The sequence below is a fragment of the Hyaena hyaena genome, unplaced genomic scaffold (genome assembly GCF_003009895.1).
Source record: "Hyaena hyaena isolate Hyena2069 unplaced genomic scaffold, ASM300989v1 scaffold_738, whole genome shotgun sequence".
Lineage (NCBI taxonomy): Eukaryota > Metazoa > Chordata > Mammalia > Carnivora > Hyaenidae > Hyaena > Hyaena hyaena.
Genome location: NW_024081374.1, coordinates 660,181 through 678,556, shown reverse-complemented (window position 1 = coordinate 678,556; position 18,376 = coordinate 660,181). Strand labels below are relative to the sequence as shown.

Sequence of the window (18,376 nt, the reverse complement as noted above, 5' to 3'; positions counted from 1 at the left end):
ATAACATTACTATGCTTCCAGTTTAAGGGAGCATGCGATGTGATGAAGCCCATACTATTTCCATGCCAGAGGGACAGCACTACAAACAGACCCCAGACAAAATGGAGGGAACTGATTTTGGAGGTCGGACCCAGAGTTTCCAGCCTCCCTATAGTACCCCAATTCAGGCAACTAGTACCTTTCTGCTTTTTATGTTTCGTGCCTCCCACAAGATAATTTTAAATAAACAGAAAATGACAATTGATAATGGTCACTTACACTTTTATCAAAAGCTCTTTTACACACTTGTGTGAAATCTTCCCAACTTATTTCTATTTCCTCATTCATGAAATAATCAAATGCATTGTTCCCTGTGATCTTTAGGCAAACTTAAGTGAGTGGAGAAGACAGTGGCCAAGACCATTAAAAGACTCTGGAATCTTCTTTTGCCTACAGCTGATTCTGAATGATATCCTACTCCAGCACTGCAGGGAACCCCAGAAGCCTGAGTCAGAAGGGAAGTAAGATAAGCTTCTCATCTGCCTTGAGCCTCTTTGGGAACATCAGTCCCAACCAGCCGCTAAATGACAATGCCAAACATCACAGCTTTACAGAGAAGCAGAGGCCCCATTACTAAAGGCATTCCCTCTGCCTCCATCTGAGACAAGAACTTTTTAACACACAATCTCTCTTTTCCTGCTCATCTTGCAATCCGCTTTTCCCCTCCCCCACTTCCAATTCTACGTAGAGATACCAGACTATTCTTTGTGCATTCTTTCAGTCCCAATGGCTCCACTGCCTGTCACTTCCTAAGATACTGTCAAGCATCAGACATATACTCTGGCTACAAGGCCCAGATATTTGCTATTCAAGTACCCAGCATGGTAGGCAGATCAACATGCTTTCAGTTTTATATCCCTAAAATCATCATTAATGTTATATGGCAAAGTTCTACTCTGTAAACATATCTTTTTCTCCTATCCGCAAATTTATTACCATGCACTGATGATGCCAAATTATTATATGTCATGATAATAATTATACAGAGCAATACATATGTCATCCTTCTTCTGTGACTGGTTTTGTTTTCAGAGATTCTGTACATATACAAAGGTGTGTCTACAAGTGAAACTAACTACATAAGAAATATACAACCTCTCCTTTCTTTAAAACTGGGTTATGTGTGCTACAAACTTATCATTTTTGGAGAAGTCATAGCTTTTATAAATTAAATGAAACACTGAGTGATGCCCTCCATTGCATTCTATTGTAACAACAGCAGCAATAAAGCATGTATTGAGTTCTTTCTCTGCTTGCCATATACTGTCCAAAGGATTTAGATGTAAAAAAAAAAAATTAACTCCCAAACAAACCAAAGAGTCACATATTTTTACTCCTATTTTACAAATAAAGAAACCAAAGCAAGGAGAGACTGAGTAGCATGCTGAAAGTTTTATAGTTATTTTATAATGGCAACAGAATTCAAACCCAAAGGTGTTGGTATCTTAAGGCATTGATCTTAAGCATTACTTTATAAAGTAATCCAATGCTATTTTGAGGACAGAATCCCTCTTAGGTTCTGGGACAGATCAGATTTTTCTTTATTAAACTTTCCCACTGAATAGCCTATATTTTATTTCTTATAAATTCGAGAGTAGTAAAATCCATTGAAACGTGTTGTCGTCCATCTCTCTACAGCCTGAAGGTAAATATACAAAAGTGAAGCTAGAAAACTGACCCTCAGACCCTAAGCCTATGATTTGACATCATATTTTCATAGCTTTAAGCAGAAAGCTTCTTCAAGGTTTCAGAGTATAAAACAAGAGTACAGATAGAAAATAAATCTATCTAGACGACCTCTTCGAAACAGCTTTTCAAAATGCAGTTAAGCATGGTACTCAATCTAGATTTTCCAGATTGAATCTATAATTTAGATACCAAGCCTTGTCATTTCTAATAGTTGTCACTGTTGAGCATTGTGGATGCTAGCTGTCATAAATGTACCAGGCCTGTCTACACATTCATCTTTCCAATGACCCCATAAAAATTGGCCCAAAAAACAAATGCTGTTCTTTTTATTTAGTTAACAATTTGAAAGCTTATAGAATATAAAAATCCATACTGGGGTGCGATACTCCAAGTTGTTAGCTCTGATGACTAAAATGAAGACAAGAGGAAAAACTGATTCAGTTATTAGTTCTAGCTAATCTCAATGTATGGTGTCAGTAGATAAGATGTCAAGGCAAACCCATCTCAGGTTTCCAGACTCACAAAGAATTAAGCCTACCAAATGCACAAGACCTAGCAACATTTTCTTGGCGTGTTTTCAAAGAACACTACCTCCTAAGATGTTTTTCTTGAAGAATTCTCCCTGTACTCCCAACAAGACTAACACTTATCAATTGTATGTCACATTATGTTCTCTTAAGAATTTTCATTTACCCGAACCACATCATATCCTTGTGAGATGTAAACAGAATAGGTGGATCCTCACTTCCCTTTTCACAGATGAGTAAATTAAGTCGCATATGGGATAAATGAATCACCCCAAATCGCACAGTTCAAAGGCAGAATCACAACGAACAGGAGTCAGGATTGAGTAACTGGGGTTATAATAGCTCTAATTCACCAAGATGTCATCCCAAAATATGCTGATGCTAATAGTGGAAGGTCACTGTGTAAATTAAGTGATAACTGTTCCACTGATTTTAAGGATAAGGTAAGTTCTATAGTTGATTCTTTTCATGGTAGCACAGTAAAAAATAATAATAATAAAATACATGAATAAAATTAAAATCCTTCAAAAAATATTTCAGTGCTTACCATATGCCAGGTCCTGTTCTAGATGCTGGGATAGATGACGCACCAGTGAATCAAGCAACAAAACTGACAAAAATCCCTGACCTCAATGAGCCTACATTCTAGCAAAAGAGCCAAAAATAAGCAATTTCCATGAAAGTAATAAAGAAATAAATTACTTTATATATCAAAATATAGTAAGTGTTGAGGAAATAGAAAATGAAGCTGGGTAAGGGAGATTATTAAGAGGTAGCCAGGTTCTGGTATTTATTTGTTTGGTCAGGGTAGGTTTCATTGAGAAGAAGAGATCAAAAGATATCCAGGGAAGAGGGAGCAGCCAGAGGAAAAGCTCCAAAGAGTACCCTGGTGTGTTCAAAGAACAGAAAGGAAGCCAATGTGACTGCAGCAGGGTTAGCAAGAGGGTGAGTTGTGCGAGGTCAAAGAAAGAATAAGGAGACAGATCATGCACGGCTGTGGAGATGACCACAACAAACCCGAGTTTTACTCTGAATGAAGTAGAAATGACTGCAGAATTTTGAACAGTTGAGTGGCATAATATAACAAATTTTAAAGAGACTCTTATTCATCATAAAATACTTTAACATTTTATCACTCAATGTATTTTTTAAATTTTTTCATGTTTATTTATTTTGAGAGAGAGAGAGCAAGAGCAGGAAAGGGACAGAGAGAGAGGGAGGGAGAGAGTAAATCCCAAGCAGGCACCACTCTGTCAGTGTAGAGCCCCACACGGGGCTCAATCTCATGAACTACAAGATCATGACATGAGTCGAAATCAAGAGCCAGACGCTTAACCGACTGAAGCACCCAAGTGCCTCTTTCACTCAATGTATTGCATCATCTTTATCATATACATGAATCTCAATTTACCTTCCTCCTCTCAGGATAAAAAACTATTATTGCCATTTTCCCAAGGAAAATCCCAAGGCTCAGAATGTCTAAGGAACTTGACGAGGGTAAAATCAAGTAAGTGGTCGAGCCAAGTGAAAAGAACAATTTTTTTTTAACTTGTAGTCCAAACTGATTGTGCTTTCCTATATACTGATTTGCGTTAAAGTTATAAAGGAAAGAAAATAATAATTGAAATTAATTATCTAGGTTTTTCATCAATAGAGATGTTCTGTTTGATATATTAAAATTGAATCAAACCCATTTTCTCCTTTTTATTAATTTCTGGGACATAACGACACAAGTAATTTCTTTGGACTTTCTATGTGAAATGACATATGAACAGGCAGGCAAAGAGTTTTGGAAGCAGAAGTAATCATAATAATAATGTAAATTTATAAGTTTCTGAAAGTCTTTTAGGTACTGTTATTTATTAATTCTCTACCATATGCCCGGCACTGTGCCAGCTTCTTAGCATATATCATACTATTTAATATTCATCAAATGCTCTAAGAACAAGATGAGTAATCACCCTCTATAGATGACAGATGTGGACCCAGAGAGGTTAAGTGTTGAAAGGTCATAGGACCACTCACAACAAGAGCTGGGATTGTACCTAAATCTTCAAAATCGTAAGTTAGGTCTTCACTAAGCCCCATTACCTCTCCGCAGCACACTACCCAACATATTATCTCAACATTCCTAAGTTAAAGGTGAGCCCAATATGAGTAACCCCATTTTACAGATGATTAACTGGTCATAGAAAAGTTAATCAAGCAATCAACATTTATTTGATGGCCACAATATGCAAATCAATATTTAGTTGCTGAGAGTAGAGAGGATTTATGATACAATATCTTGCCTCAAAGAGCTTACAGTGTTGTTAAGGTAACAAGAGACACACAAAAAGGTAATATATAATCCAAGATAGCACATAATAAGTTCCAAATGAGATATAGAGCTGACAACTGCTAAAGAAATTCAACAAAGAGAAAATTGAATCTGGGTGCTTCAATTCAGTTACGAAAGATCTTTACTCGAGGAACAGTGTTGAGGTGGTCTTTATAGAAAAAGGGTTTCGATCATCAAAGAGGATGAGAAAAACACTTCCAGTGAGAGGAAATAATACAACCAAAGGCCAAGGGAACAGATGTGAATGGATTATCAAGAGAAAATGAACAAATGCATTTGAAGTGCAGGATAAAAGGGAGGAAAAATAAAAATGAAGCCAGGAAGTAGAATGTAGAAAACCCTGCTTGGCAAATTAAGAATCTAAGTGAGGAGGGAAGAGCTAGATCTTTGTTGAATTCCTACCATGTGGCACCAGCTTCATAAGCACTTTTTGTTTCTAGAATTCTCTCAACAAGCCTATAACGCAGAAAGGTAGGTATATTGTGGCCATTTTACATGAAAAACAGATTATCTGGCCAAGAAAAGATGATCAAGAAAAGACAGGGATGTGTGGAAACCATTGTAAGAATAAAAGAACAGTAATGTGAATGGGAGATATTAGCACGTGCCCAATATCAGAGAAGGACTGAGGAAGACACTAGACAAGAAAAGCCACTTAGTCTATTGCATTACCTCAATAATACAGTGACAAGGATCTATGTTTGAGTGGTGACAGTGGAAGTAAAAAAGAATGTAAGAGATATTACAAAAGAAATATGAAGAGCTAAACAGCAATACCCATGTCCTGAATCAGGTAGTTTCTGCTCCCCAACCACATACCCACAGTGTGGATATTTCTTCTAAAAACTCACAGAGACAAAACCCAAGGTCTCAGTCAAATATTGAGATTTTTGACAGCGCATAATTTACTTTAAAAAATAAAATCTATGACTTGGAAAAAATGTCTGCCTTAGCATAATCTTCCTCATAAACCACCATCATGAATTAGGATAGACTTATGCTTGGCAATAGTTCATTTTCACATGCTAACATGGAGAGTGATTCCTTATATTCATGCTCATTAGACATATTAATTACTAAAGAAGTATTATTTTCCATTTAGTTTTTTTTTTCCTTTTAAAGGTACCTCTCAGGGATTCCAAGAAAAACTAATAGCAATAAATAGTGTATTATTTAACAACAAGTTGGGTCTTTCCTGGCTTTTTCTGACTCCTGGACAATCCAAACCATACACTGGCAAATATATATAGAATTAACAATAACCTACTTTTTTCAAAGAAAGTATTCACATAAACATCTAGGCATCTAGTCAGTACACATCTTTACAAGCAATTTAATATTACAAAGTTGTCAGCCTCATAATAAACTAGCTAACTGTATAACTATATAAATCTTTTATGAATTGTTCAACTAATTTTTCTTTACTTTTAATTAATAAACTAAACATCTAAATAAGTATTACATACACATGTGAAATGTGTGTACAGATATATATTTATACATACACATATATATTATAATTAACAAGTAACAATGTTTTGAGTCAGAATCATACTTTACCTAATTTCCTTAGTATCATGTAGCTAAGGATAAATAGAAGTTAATTAAAATTTAACATATTTTTAAAAATTAATATATTAGCCAAGCCTAATTTCCTTTAGCTTTATGGATAAAAGCTGACTTGTTTTTCTGAATTGAAAATTAATGTTTACATCTGAAATCAAACTATGCCACAGTCCAATAAATTTAGGCCTACAGCTAATGTGTATCTGAAATGTCTTTGAAGTTTCAAGCATGCCAAACCTGTACTATATTTTAGAAATACCATATGCATGCGTAAAGAAGTATCATCATAGAATCCTAAGTTGTGTATTTGTTGAAATACAACCCAGACATACTTTTTATCATGTGCCTCATTTCTTCCTATCTGTACTACTGTGAAAACAAGCGTCTGTAAAACATGAAGATATGACATGGGCATATCTACCCAATAATATTTCCTTTTAATATACTTTAAGTTTGAAAAACTTAGCCATTATAAATAAACTAATCTAAAAACTCTTAATGCAGAACAGGTGGGTTCTACATGACTTTAAGCAAAAAATACGTTAAATACATTGTGTGTGTATGAAAGGAAACACAAATAATGTTTATTTCATATACCTTACTTTCAATTATCCGTGGTTATTTAATACATGCACTCATACATAAAATGTATTAAAATATGTATACTACTCTTAACTTTTAGACGCATCATTGTATGAGAATTTTAAAAAAGTAAAACTACTTTTACCTCCCAGTCCTGGTCTAAGTCGATTATCGTACCCATCCAGAAGTCTGTCTAGAATTCTTGTAAAGATGGTAATGTTATTTTTAGCCTCATCTTCTTGGATGTTAGCCAGCACCAACCTAAACAGATAATTTTACAAGCTGATGTAGACATAGATATATACATATATATACGGATGTATGTTGTAGAAGTACCAACATGCTCTGCTTCCTTGATTTGAATTTTAAGTCTCTCTAAGCTATTAGGGCCACCCATTTTCTCTCTTTTGTCACTTCTATAAATACCAGCATGTCTATGGAGGAGATAAATATGTTGTGGAAAATGGATACTAAACACTAGATTATCAGAAAGATTGACGTCAAACTTATTTCAGGTTTCTGCCACTTAGCACCCAATGTGGGCACTCATTTTCTAAAATCCATCCTCTAGAATATATTATGATTGTAGACGATCACATGCAGACACTACTAGTAATGTTACTCTGCATTAAAAAAAGGTACAATAACCAAAATGACTCCTGAAATAATACTTCAATGATTTGAATATTAATTGAAAAATAAATGGCTTCCTTGGAGGCAGAAAATTTCTCTATCTTCCTCATAAACGCCTTTTTTTTTTTTCTGTATGTCGTTTTTCTCTTTCAAACAGAGATTATTTCCTTACTTTGGGTATACCTCCACCCAATGGCCAACTGCAATATAGACATCAGGGAAACTCCACTGGCTGTGTTCCAGGCTCCACTGTAGCCAGGCGGCACATGCAGGGGAGCAGAAAGGAACAGGGGCACATACAGGGGTGAAGGAAGCCTTGGAGATATACCCCTCCTGACTGGTCTCTGAGGAGAGCGATAGGGGTTACCTAAAGATTAAAATGCTCACTACTTATGTGTGTGTGTATGTGTGTGTGTGTGCGCATGCGTGTGCGTGTGCGTGTGTGTGTGTGTGTGTGTGTGTGTGTGAGATAAATTTGCAGAGAGAACAAATGGTCTTAAAATATCACCAGAAAAGGGTTTGAGGCAGTGATTTTCTCCATTATTTCTCCATCAGAAAGCCAGAGACCTGATTCTGTGACATCCAGCAATTTGGTGCATAAAACAGAATGTCCCTTTTCACTGCCATTTTTTTTTCCCCTAGAATGATTCAGAGATTTAAATTACTGGCCCAAAAAAAGAATCATTTATATAATAGAATAAAATACTGGCATGAGCATTACTGGTCAAATATAGAACAGAAAACTAGTAGAGGGAAATAATGGTTAAACACTGAGGACCTTCAGCGGTTACTAACTGACCATGGTATGCTCCTTCCTTTAAAATCAAAGATTATACATGAGAAAGAGCAGTCTGATCAAGGTGTACTATGTAAAAGGTCATTGACAGAGTCCATTTGCATTTAAATGATTACACAGCTAGTAACTAAAAAGGTAACCAACTTCAAATAAATATTGTCTTGAGAGCACAGAAAATATTAAAACACTGAAATACAGGTAAATATTTACAAATTATGTCAGCAAATGAGTTTCTCAAAACTCCAGCATCCAAAGTTTCTATGTTACCTTAAGCTAATTCCAAAACCAATCACTACAATAATCGTAAAGTTCCACAGAGGTTTTCACTGAAAAGTGTTATTTAATCATATGTTAAATTCTTTTTCTAAGTTCAATATTAAGATGTTAAATGAGGAGCTGTTTTCCAACTAAAAATAAGCCTTTATGAAGAGGTTCTTCTTAATTCTACAAAAAATATTTGCATACTGTGACAGCTACTGACAGGAAAATGAAAAATTAAAAGGGAAATAAAGATATAAAAAGACATTTTTTAAAAGGACTGGTTAGATGAACATTCTTATCATTTATATTTCAAGGCCTCTAACATTTTGAAAATCATAGCCTAAATTTGGACAATAAATTAAAGATGCCCATTTGATAATAAAAATCAGAAAAGACGACAACTAAGATGATATTATGGAAAGCATTAAGAATTAACTTCATGTTTGTAGAACACAGGCAAAGTAAAATCAGTCTCATGTCTAAAATAAGTACTGTGCAAGACAGTGACCATTTTACGAATAAAAGATTTGTAAATCAATAATAGGAAAAGTTGATGAATAAATCAAGCTTTTGTTTTATTGTTTGTAATTGTGAAGTTGTATACTACCTCCACCTAGAGGTTAAAGACTCACACATCCTTTGGGGCTTTCTATGTTGACTAAAGAGCCAGGACTACTTAAAAAAAAAAAAAAAAAAAAGGAAAAGAAAAGAAAAAAGAAGAAAGAAAGAAAAGAAAAGAAGGAAGGAAGTCAGAAAAAAAATCAAGTTAACAGTCAAACCATTTTAGCTTGCGCTTTTCTGTTTGGCTTAAAGAAAAACTGTTGGCTTCTTTACTGAATGTTGGTGTCATAAATGCATACAACTTAACCACTTCAAAACCTTGCAAGAATATGCCACTCAAAGGATATTCTTTTCTTTGGTGATTTTCGTTTCTTTTTTAAGGAAATGTTCCTGATCACTTGCGTTATTTTATCACTAAGAACCATAAGCTGTGAACTTTTTATAGTCTCTGCCACTTCATAGTTCAATCTCCTGATACAATCTTTTTTTTTTCCCCATTAGAATTGATTCTTCAAAATACTTCAGCTTCTCAAAGGCCAGCCCTCCATTGATGGATGGCATTCAAGAAACACACCTGAATCTAAAAAGTCAAATACAATAAATAAGTGTCTCACCTGGCTGGGTCCCACACCAAGAAAACAAGAAGAATCAACTGCATGTTGTAAGTGTTTAATTTCATCTTCATCGCCGCTCTTTGGAAAGCCATGAAAGAAAAACAAAATACACTTAAAATTACAGTCAGTCCTACCATCCAAATAGCCCAAAAGAATGCCAATGGATGTGAGAAATGGACTTAATGCTATTGAATTATTCCACCGGAGCGAGTGTGGGGTGTGATGAAGGGGTTTCGGGGGGTGTCTTCTCTTTTCTTTCTTTTTTTCCCTCTTGACAGTAAGATGACCAAATAACCAGACTTTGCTCTGCCGGTAACTTCCCCGGCCCCATCGCCAGCAAACCCTGTTTTGTGCTCACACAGACACGTAATAACAACACCCGGGACCCTGAACTGACACAGGAGCTGGCGAAGAGAATGGGTCGGAGGGGAGAGTGTGAAGGGGGAGGGGAGCTGGGCACGGGGTGCCACAACCCCTCAACCAAGACCACCCCCGCAACCCCAACGGGAAAAGCAAGGGGCAGCCAGCCCACTTTTTCGATTATTCTTCTTTTCGTAAGAGGGACCGGCAGTCCTCGCGTCTCCACTTCTTCACCCCTTTCTAAAATAATAGGAAATAAAATAAAAGACGCTCCCTCCCCGCCCCTGCACAGTTGCCGGAGACCACGTCTCGCGGGCAGCCGGGTTCGGCTCGACCGCGGCGAAACGACGCGTCGGACAGCGGTTCCGGGGCCGAGCCACACTCGGCGCAGGGGCGGGCGGCCCCCGGGTCCAGCACGGGCGGGCAGGCGGCGGCAATCACAGCGTGCAAAGTTGCAGACTGTACAAGAGCCAGGCTAACGTGCAGCCTGCCGGGCGGCCGGGCGGCCGGGCGTCTCGGCTCTTATTGTAGTTGCGGATGCGCTTCTGGTGAGGAGTATCGAAATTATTTTCTAAATGTGCTGGGGAGGAGGAGGCGAGCTGAACCGCCTCGGTTTCCAAGGGGCGCCGGAGAGTGGGGTGGGGGAGACGAGGCGGGCGCGGGAGGCAGAGGCGGACGCGAAGGGGTCCCCGCGGGGGCCAACGTGCGCGACCTTACCTGAAACAGCAGGCAGCATCGGGTGTTTTCCTCCCTTTGCCCAGATCTGAGGAGATGGGAAACTTGAGGGAGAGCGAGAGAGAGCGCGAGTGAGAGAGAGGAGAGGGAGCGACTGCAGCAGCCGAGCGAGCGGGGAGCGATGGGCTGGTGGAAGCCGGAGGGAGCGCGGAGCACGGCGGCCGCGGCGCGAGGAGTAGACGGAGGCGAAGGCGTCCGTAGTGGCGGTGATGGGCGGAGGAGGAGGAAGAGGAGGAGGGGAAGCGTTGGCAGGGGCGGGGGGGGGGGGATGCGAGCCGAGGCGCGGTGCGCGCCGGCAGTGGCGGGCACGAGCCCCACGCCTGGAGGAGGAGGAGCCAAGCCCGGGAGGAGGGCTAGCAAGGTTCCCCGGCACACAGGGACCCCCCCACCCCACCCCCGCCCCAACCGGGATAACCGCCCCGCCGCCCGCCGGGCACCTGCAGCGGCTCAGCCCGGGGCGGCGGCGAGCTCCCCGGTGCGCCCTGAGCGCAGCTCCCCGCGCCCACGCCGCGCAAGAGGAGCGGAGCCCACGCTCCACCCGGGACGGCTCCCCCGAGGCCCCGCGGTCCCTGGGGGCCGGGAGGGGGGAGGGCGGGGGGGCTGCCGGCGGGTGTGGGTGCAGAGTCGCGAGCGCAGTGTGTCTGCGCGGCCCTAGATCCCGGGGGCCTCGCCCTGCCGCCCGCCCCCCTGCATCCCCTGGCTCTGGAGCGACGTGGCTGCTGAGCAGAGGTAAAGAGGTATCACTCCCGCTGGAGGGCGAGGGGACTAATCAGCCTGTACGTAGTCGTCAGCGCATCCACGCAGGAGCAAGTTCAACGCGTGTTGCGAGGAACCAGACGGCAGGAAGTTTCTTTGATTTCCTGAGCCCTCTTGATACACCACTCATTCCTTCACACTCCTGCAGTCAAGACCAGGTTCCTCCCAAAGCTCTGAGGGCTGGAGACCTCCCTCCAGCGGGTCAGGAAAGTCCGTCTGCGGATTATGCACCTGGGGAGACCTCCCGCTCACTCTCAGCAGTTCTTTTCCCCAACGTCTTTAAACAGGCGTCCTCTCTACGAGGTGATCAAATTCAATCCACAGCTCTAAAAAAGTTTACATTCTGCAACCCCGCACCACCACCACCCCAAGCAAAAAGGTACCTGTTGTGCTTCTACTACGCCTGCAATTCTTTGGGGGCAAGGGGGCGGGCAGGGGATGTAGCGTGGCGGGGTTTGAGGTTTTCCCCTGTAGGGCTTTTTGCTGGTGAAGGGACCTGTTGTAATTCCAGTCCTACAGTACACTTTAAACATTGTGTTGGATCTGCCTCCTTTCTCTTCTATTTTATCTGAGGTGATAAAAATCCAAACGTGCAACTTCAACCAAAAGAGAGAGAGATTTTCCTTTTTGTACTGCACATAAGGATGTTATGCTTACATCTTACTAAGGCAAAGCAGAGCAGGTGTTTATCTCTTCAAGTTGTTAATAAACGTTAGACACTTTTAAAGGGGGAAAAAGATAAGCATGCTGATATGTTTTTTCTCATATTACATTCAGAGTCAATATGTGCCCAACACTTCAATTTTGTTAGTTATGAACCAAAAATTCAGATGTTTTTCCTAGATGGTGCAGTTTTCCTAACAACGGGCACTGCTAATCTACAGTAAATTTTAGCTTTGCTTTGAAGATTATGTGAGGAGAGTAAAACCTTTACATTGTAAATATTTCAAGCTGTTCTTTTTAACCTATTAATCACCACTTTCTGAATGAGCATTTAATATGCTACCACCTAAACAAACATTTGCTCTCTTCTGTAGCTGGCTCTGTGAAGAATGGAACGCCCCAGCTTTCTCCTCCATCATTAATATTCCCTTCCTGACTTGCTGTTGCAGAGTCTAATTGAAATTCACAAAGATAAAAAGCTTGCCATTTAAAACCTTGCAACCAGGGAATCTAAACGTCTTCTACATGGTGTGAACACTTTACTTCCTACTGTATTTTCCCATTTTCCATTTCTAGGAGTCAATCTTCATTAAGATCTCTATCACTTTGCCATTTACATTACTACTAAATTGTTTATATTTTGATAATGGAAGTTGAACAGCTAGTGGTTTCTTCCTGACCTTAATTGCTGTGCTCCAACAAAATTTCTCTTTTATGAATGTCACAATTTTTGTAAATATCTTCATAGATTATTTTCACATTTACCACTGTAGTTGATTTTTCCTGGATTCTAATACTGAGTTACAGATTTTAGGGTTTTTTTTAATCTCAAAATTTGTATCTATTGGAATGATTTGTTCTAAAAAAGTTAGGCTTTCCCTTTAGCACGCTTCATAAATTTGTAATCTCATTGCCATATGACCCATTGACATGGAACTTCACAAAGTTCGTGATATTTGGGATGATTTTCACCATTTGTTTATTTTTTTAACTGTCTGTTCGAACTGTCTATAGATTTGGGTATGCACTTTCTTGAGACAGATTCAGTAAAAACTAGATTCCAACAATTCATTATAAACCATAATTTTTAGGGGCACCTGGGTGGCTCAGTTGGTTAAGTAAGCATCCGACTTTGGCTCAGGTCATGATCTAGCAGTTTGTGAGCTCCAGCCAGGGCTCTTTGCTGACAGCTCAGAGCCTGGACCCTGCTTGGGATTTTGTGTCTCCCTCTCTCTCTGTTCCTCCCCCACTCACACTCTGTCTCTCTCTCTATGAAAAATAAATAAATATTAAAAAAAATAAGGGGCATCTGGGTGGCTCAGTCGGTTAAGCATCCGACTTCGGCTGAGGTCATGATCTCACGGTTCCTGGGTTCGAGCCCCATGTCAGGCTCTCTGCTGACAGCCAGCTCAGAGCCTGGAGACTGCTTTGGATTCTGTATCTCCCTCTCTCTCTGACCCTCCTCTGATCACGCTGTCTCTCTCTCTCTCTCTCTCTCAGAAATAAATGAAAACATTAATTTTTTTAAAAGATTAAAAAAATTAAATCAAAAATAAAGAAACCATAATGTTTAGTTCTTCACCACAAAATGCTTTGCAATTTTATTGAAGTTCAGTAGCTGTGATTTAAACTTCAAATCACATTAAAGGCAATAGAAATCAAAAAAGCTGATTGCAGGCAGTGGACCTCTACTTTTATTGCTGTACCTTTACTGGTATTTCACTGTGTTCCTAGTTCTGCCAAATATCTTCCAGGATTGTCCCACAAACATCTAATAAATCCAGTCTGATTTTTTTCTCCTGTCTGTGATGGAGCACAGTGAACTGTCTGTGGTTTGAGAGCCTGCCTGAGTAGGTCGTGACTAAGCTCTTCCTACCCACTCCTTTGGAAGCATGTCCTCAGGCACCCAATCCTGTAGAAGAATTGACAACTAATTGGTTACCAGTAAATCTAAATCTGTTCCTGCCCAGGCTAGGGCAGTGCAAAGCCTTCTGTTTGGATGTGTTTGAATTACCCTCCCGCTAATTAGATTGGGAGGTGCGGGTCCCTTCTTACATATTCCTCACGTTTAACACCCAAATCTGAAAGAGGATTTCCACACGATGAACAAGAATAAAAAAGAGGCAAGGAATTGGGGAGATTTTGGTTCTCTTTGATTTTTCTTTCCTGATATCTTACAATATTGCACAATTTTAAAATTCATTATAAAACTGTTTTTGCTCTTGAACAGATATTTTGTAGAGTTTTGCTTTTTCGGGCCCAGCTATATAGACTAGGCACTACTGTTCTAGAGAACTACTACACTATATGCTCTAGGCGACCTCATAACTATTAAAGTTCCGTAAGATAATATGTGTATATTATATATAATGCACACACAGGTATTTAATATACACAAATGAATGCATACAGATATACAGACATTTATCTGTAGGAAAATAGATATCTGAACTCATAAAAGTAGGCATAAGGATTTTTATGAGAATAACATTTATATAATACATTTCTACAAAATTCATTTATTCTCACTAACATAATTTAATCAGAGTGATTTTTACCTACTTTGAAAAGAAGTACCAGAATTCAACAAAAATAACCACTCACTATATTTACAATTTTAAAATATAAGTATGTACTCTACATGATAAATTTATGTACACTTTAACTACACCTTCCCATATGAGTCATCTATTTGAATGAGAATACACATTTGTGAAAAATTAAACTAAAGCATGAATTGCCCTCTTTTCACAGAATTAAATACTATCCTGGACTTTCCCCCAGAATGCTTTACTAATTGCAAAGTGCTTGGAGTACTCGCTTGTTCTCATATATTTACCACATTATCATTAAAAACAAAACAAACAAAAGCTAGAGCAAATACCAGTTTGGTAATTCTTAGGTCAAAACCGTGGTTTGGTCAAGCTCCATTTTTTTCCTGTAAGTTGAATGTAGATGGATGGTCCTAATGCATCCACTAGGCTCTAAGCTTCTAAAAGAAGATACAGATGGAAAGAGAGAGTAACTAGCCTTATAAACAAATAATTCCAAAACAACTCTCTTACATCAATGTATTTAGGTCACATATCATTAGAACTGTATATATTATGTATACTAGCTTAGAGTATGCATATTACCTTCTTCAAACAGAGTAACTGTTAAGTAACCTTGCAGATCCTTATCTAACTTGCAAATCAAATATATAATGCATTCAGGGTATCCTGGTGGTTTCTGAGATTTTAAAAACTACTTACATCAAACTCTTTAAAGAGTAATTTGTAAGCAAATCCTTTTGCCTTCTTTTTGTGAAATTATAGATAAAATTTATTTTCAAGTTATTCAACGAGTTCCTAAAATAAAGATAACATTCCAGTAATGCAACACAGAAGTAGACTGTGCATTTCATGAAACTACATGATTGGCATCTTTTGCCTCTGAGGCATGTTTTATAAATAGTAATTATAGTAATGAATAATAAAAATAAACCTAAAATGTCTTCACTTGTATAACAAAATAGATCCCATTCCAAATATTTGCATGTATTTACTTATTTAATCATCACAAGGTAAGGATTAGGCTTTTGTTATTCCCATTTCACTGATAAGAAATTGAGGCACAGAAAGCTTAACTGGGTGAAGATCTCCTCCTGGTAGAGTCCAGCAGTATGGTCCACAGTCTTCATGCTTAACTACTTTACTATGTTGCCCTTAAGTTCCTCCATGACAGCCGAAATTCTAACTTTTTATGCGCAATCTCAACATTGAAGGTTTGGGCAAGATATTTAACTGTTAACGTGGTGGTGTTAGGAAGGCAGTATAAATCTGCGAATAATAGCCAAATACTCAACAAGTCTTGTTGAGTGTCAGCAATTTACCAGACACTCTATTCTGTACCAATCTGGATATAATAATGGTTAAGGCATGGTCCCTACCCTCAGAGAGCTTATAGGAAATTGAAAAATATGAAGTAACATATGTTGTTAATTGCAAACAAATTAATGACGAAGGCTTATACATATGCTCTAAAAACTTACACTAGGTTCACTAAGGAGTAACAGGCAGCTTTAGAAAAAGAGTGCAACATTGGGAGCTTTACTTCTAATTAACAATTTACAAGTTTAGTTGTTCCCATATAATAATTAATAAATGGATTATTACTAAGGATGTAAGTAAGCATTTTCTATTACACAAAAAGCCAGTTAAGAACTCCCAGGACCTGGAAAGCTTATGCCCAGAATGAAAAAAAATTGTTTTATATGATATTTTCTAAATAATTACCTCATCAGCCCAAGTTATGGCTAATTTTGAAGAAGCTAATAACAATAACAACAACAAAATCAGAGGATAGAGGGAGTCCAGGACCTAATTTGAGCCCATTTACATACATTTCAAGTGGGCTAAGATTGATCCCAAATAAGGATTATTTCAATTTCATTATTTTTAGCTTCAAAAGTATTCCATCTTGAGAGGAAGAGAAAGTATATGAATTGTGAAGAAATAAATGAAAAATATAGTCAGGCTATGAGTACTTCGTGGTCAGTTAAAAAGACATGAAAGAGAAAATAGAAACCAATTACTTCTAAGAAAAAGTGAATAATGCCATGGCAAATTAATTATGGATATCAACTGATTTTAAATAATAATATGGAGATCATTTCTCCTTGCTACAGACCTCTTTGTATTTGCCAAAGGGACTTGATCATAGATGCACAATAAATAATTGCTGATTTCTTTGTAGAGTTAAGCACTTTGGAATACAAATGGGGAGCGTTGGTACCAGAGTTAAAAATGGCATGACCTTGGGCAGCCTTGGCTTAAATATCTGCTGAGAAGTCTCAAAGCTCTCTGTCTCTGAAAGCTCATTGTGTATCACCAGTAGACTTTTTTTTTCTCTCAAAAAGCATCTCCACTGGTGTTCTCTATCTTAGCACCGTCCCGCCACCAAAATCCTGAAAACTGGGAGTCATTCTAGACTCTTTTTTGGCAACACACACACACACACACACAACCACCACCACCACCACCACACATTTGCTGTTACTGAGAAAATGCCTCCTACCTATACATTGCCTCCATCCATTCCGTTTATTACCAATTCTATAGCCTTCGCTCCATTCTTACTTGAACTACTGCATTACCAGTAAGCAGTAGCTTGCTAACTAGTTTCTCTCCTCCAATCTCTGCTTTCTCTAGTTCACTTTCTATAGGGCCAACATGAGTCTTCCTAAACCAACTTGATAGTGTCATTTGATCATCTAAAATCCTTTCTTGATAAAAGTATAAGGTGTGAACTCCTTTGTATATCACACTGATACTGTTTATATCTCCAGCCTCAACTCTGCTCTTTCCACATGCATCTTGTCACACATGTGCACACGTGTGTGCATACACATACAACCTCCATAATCAGCATTAATTTTTTTCTTTTTTTAAATTATTTTTAGTGTTTATTTATTTTTGAGAGAGAAAGACAGAGTGCAAACAGGGGAGGGGCAGGGAGAGAGGAAGACACAGAATCCAAAGCAGGCTCTAGACTGAGCTGTCAGCATAGAGCCTGATGCGGGGCTTGAACTCACAAACTGTGAGATCATGACCTGAACCGAAGTGGGGCACACGACCGACTGAGCCACCCAGCCACCCCAGCATTAATTTTTCAACATCACCAAGTCCTCTTTGCTCCCTACAAATGAAAATGTCTATATATTTTTCTCAACAACTGAATATTTCATGCCTCTATGCTTTTGGTTCCCATTGCTCCTTTCAACTGGAATGCCACTGTCTGCATGGTAGCACTTCAGGCTTCAGCCCTATAAAATACTTCTTACCCTTTCAGATAAAATTGTCCACCCCATCCTGAATTTAGTATAAGCATTTAACATGAAACCTGAAGAAAACTCCTTTGAACTTATTTACTAACTTTTCTATCTTACCCTATTTGCCTGTGAGCCTTTTAAATCAATGAACCTCACCTCAATTATCTTTACCTACCAAGTGTCTAGTCCAGAACTGGGCATATATAATCTCTCAAGAAATTCTTGAGGAATCAATGAATGAGTGAACAACCTAATGAATAAATAAAAGCATACATGAGCATCTGTGCCCTTCATATGGACATGAGAACCACAGTGCTCTCTTCCAAGGAAATGAGATCCAGTAGAAAATAGAAGTTATAGTTAAGAACTCCAATTCTGGTGCTAAACTCTTAGGTTCAAATCCTGGTTCTACTACTTACTCACTATACAGCCTTGATTAAT

The 18,376-nt window shown here is 38.8% G+C and overlaps 1 protein-coding gene across 2 annotated transcripts in view; it reads right to left on the bottom strand.

Moving 5' to 3' along the window:
• The window catches only part of GABRA2 (gamma-aminobutyric acid type A receptor subunit alpha2), a 127,201-nt gene extending 116,373 nt beyond the window's left edge, over positions 1-10,828 (bottom strand). For both annotated transcript variants that reach the window (XM_039218183.1, XM_039218184.1), the window contains exons 1-3: positions 10,687-10,828; positions 9,610-9,687; positions 6,890-7,005 (exon numbers count right to left, since the gene is read on the bottom strand). In XM_039218183.1, coding sequence (XP_039074114.1) covers positions 6,890-7,005; positions 9,610-9,680 — 187 coding nt within the window. In that variant the 5' untranslated portion in view covers positions 9,681-9,687; positions 10,687-10,828. The remainder of the gene's footprint in view (positions 1-6,889; positions 7,006-9,609; positions 9,688-10,686) is intronic.
• Between the last annotated feature and the right edge of the window lie 7,548 nt (positions 10,829-18,376).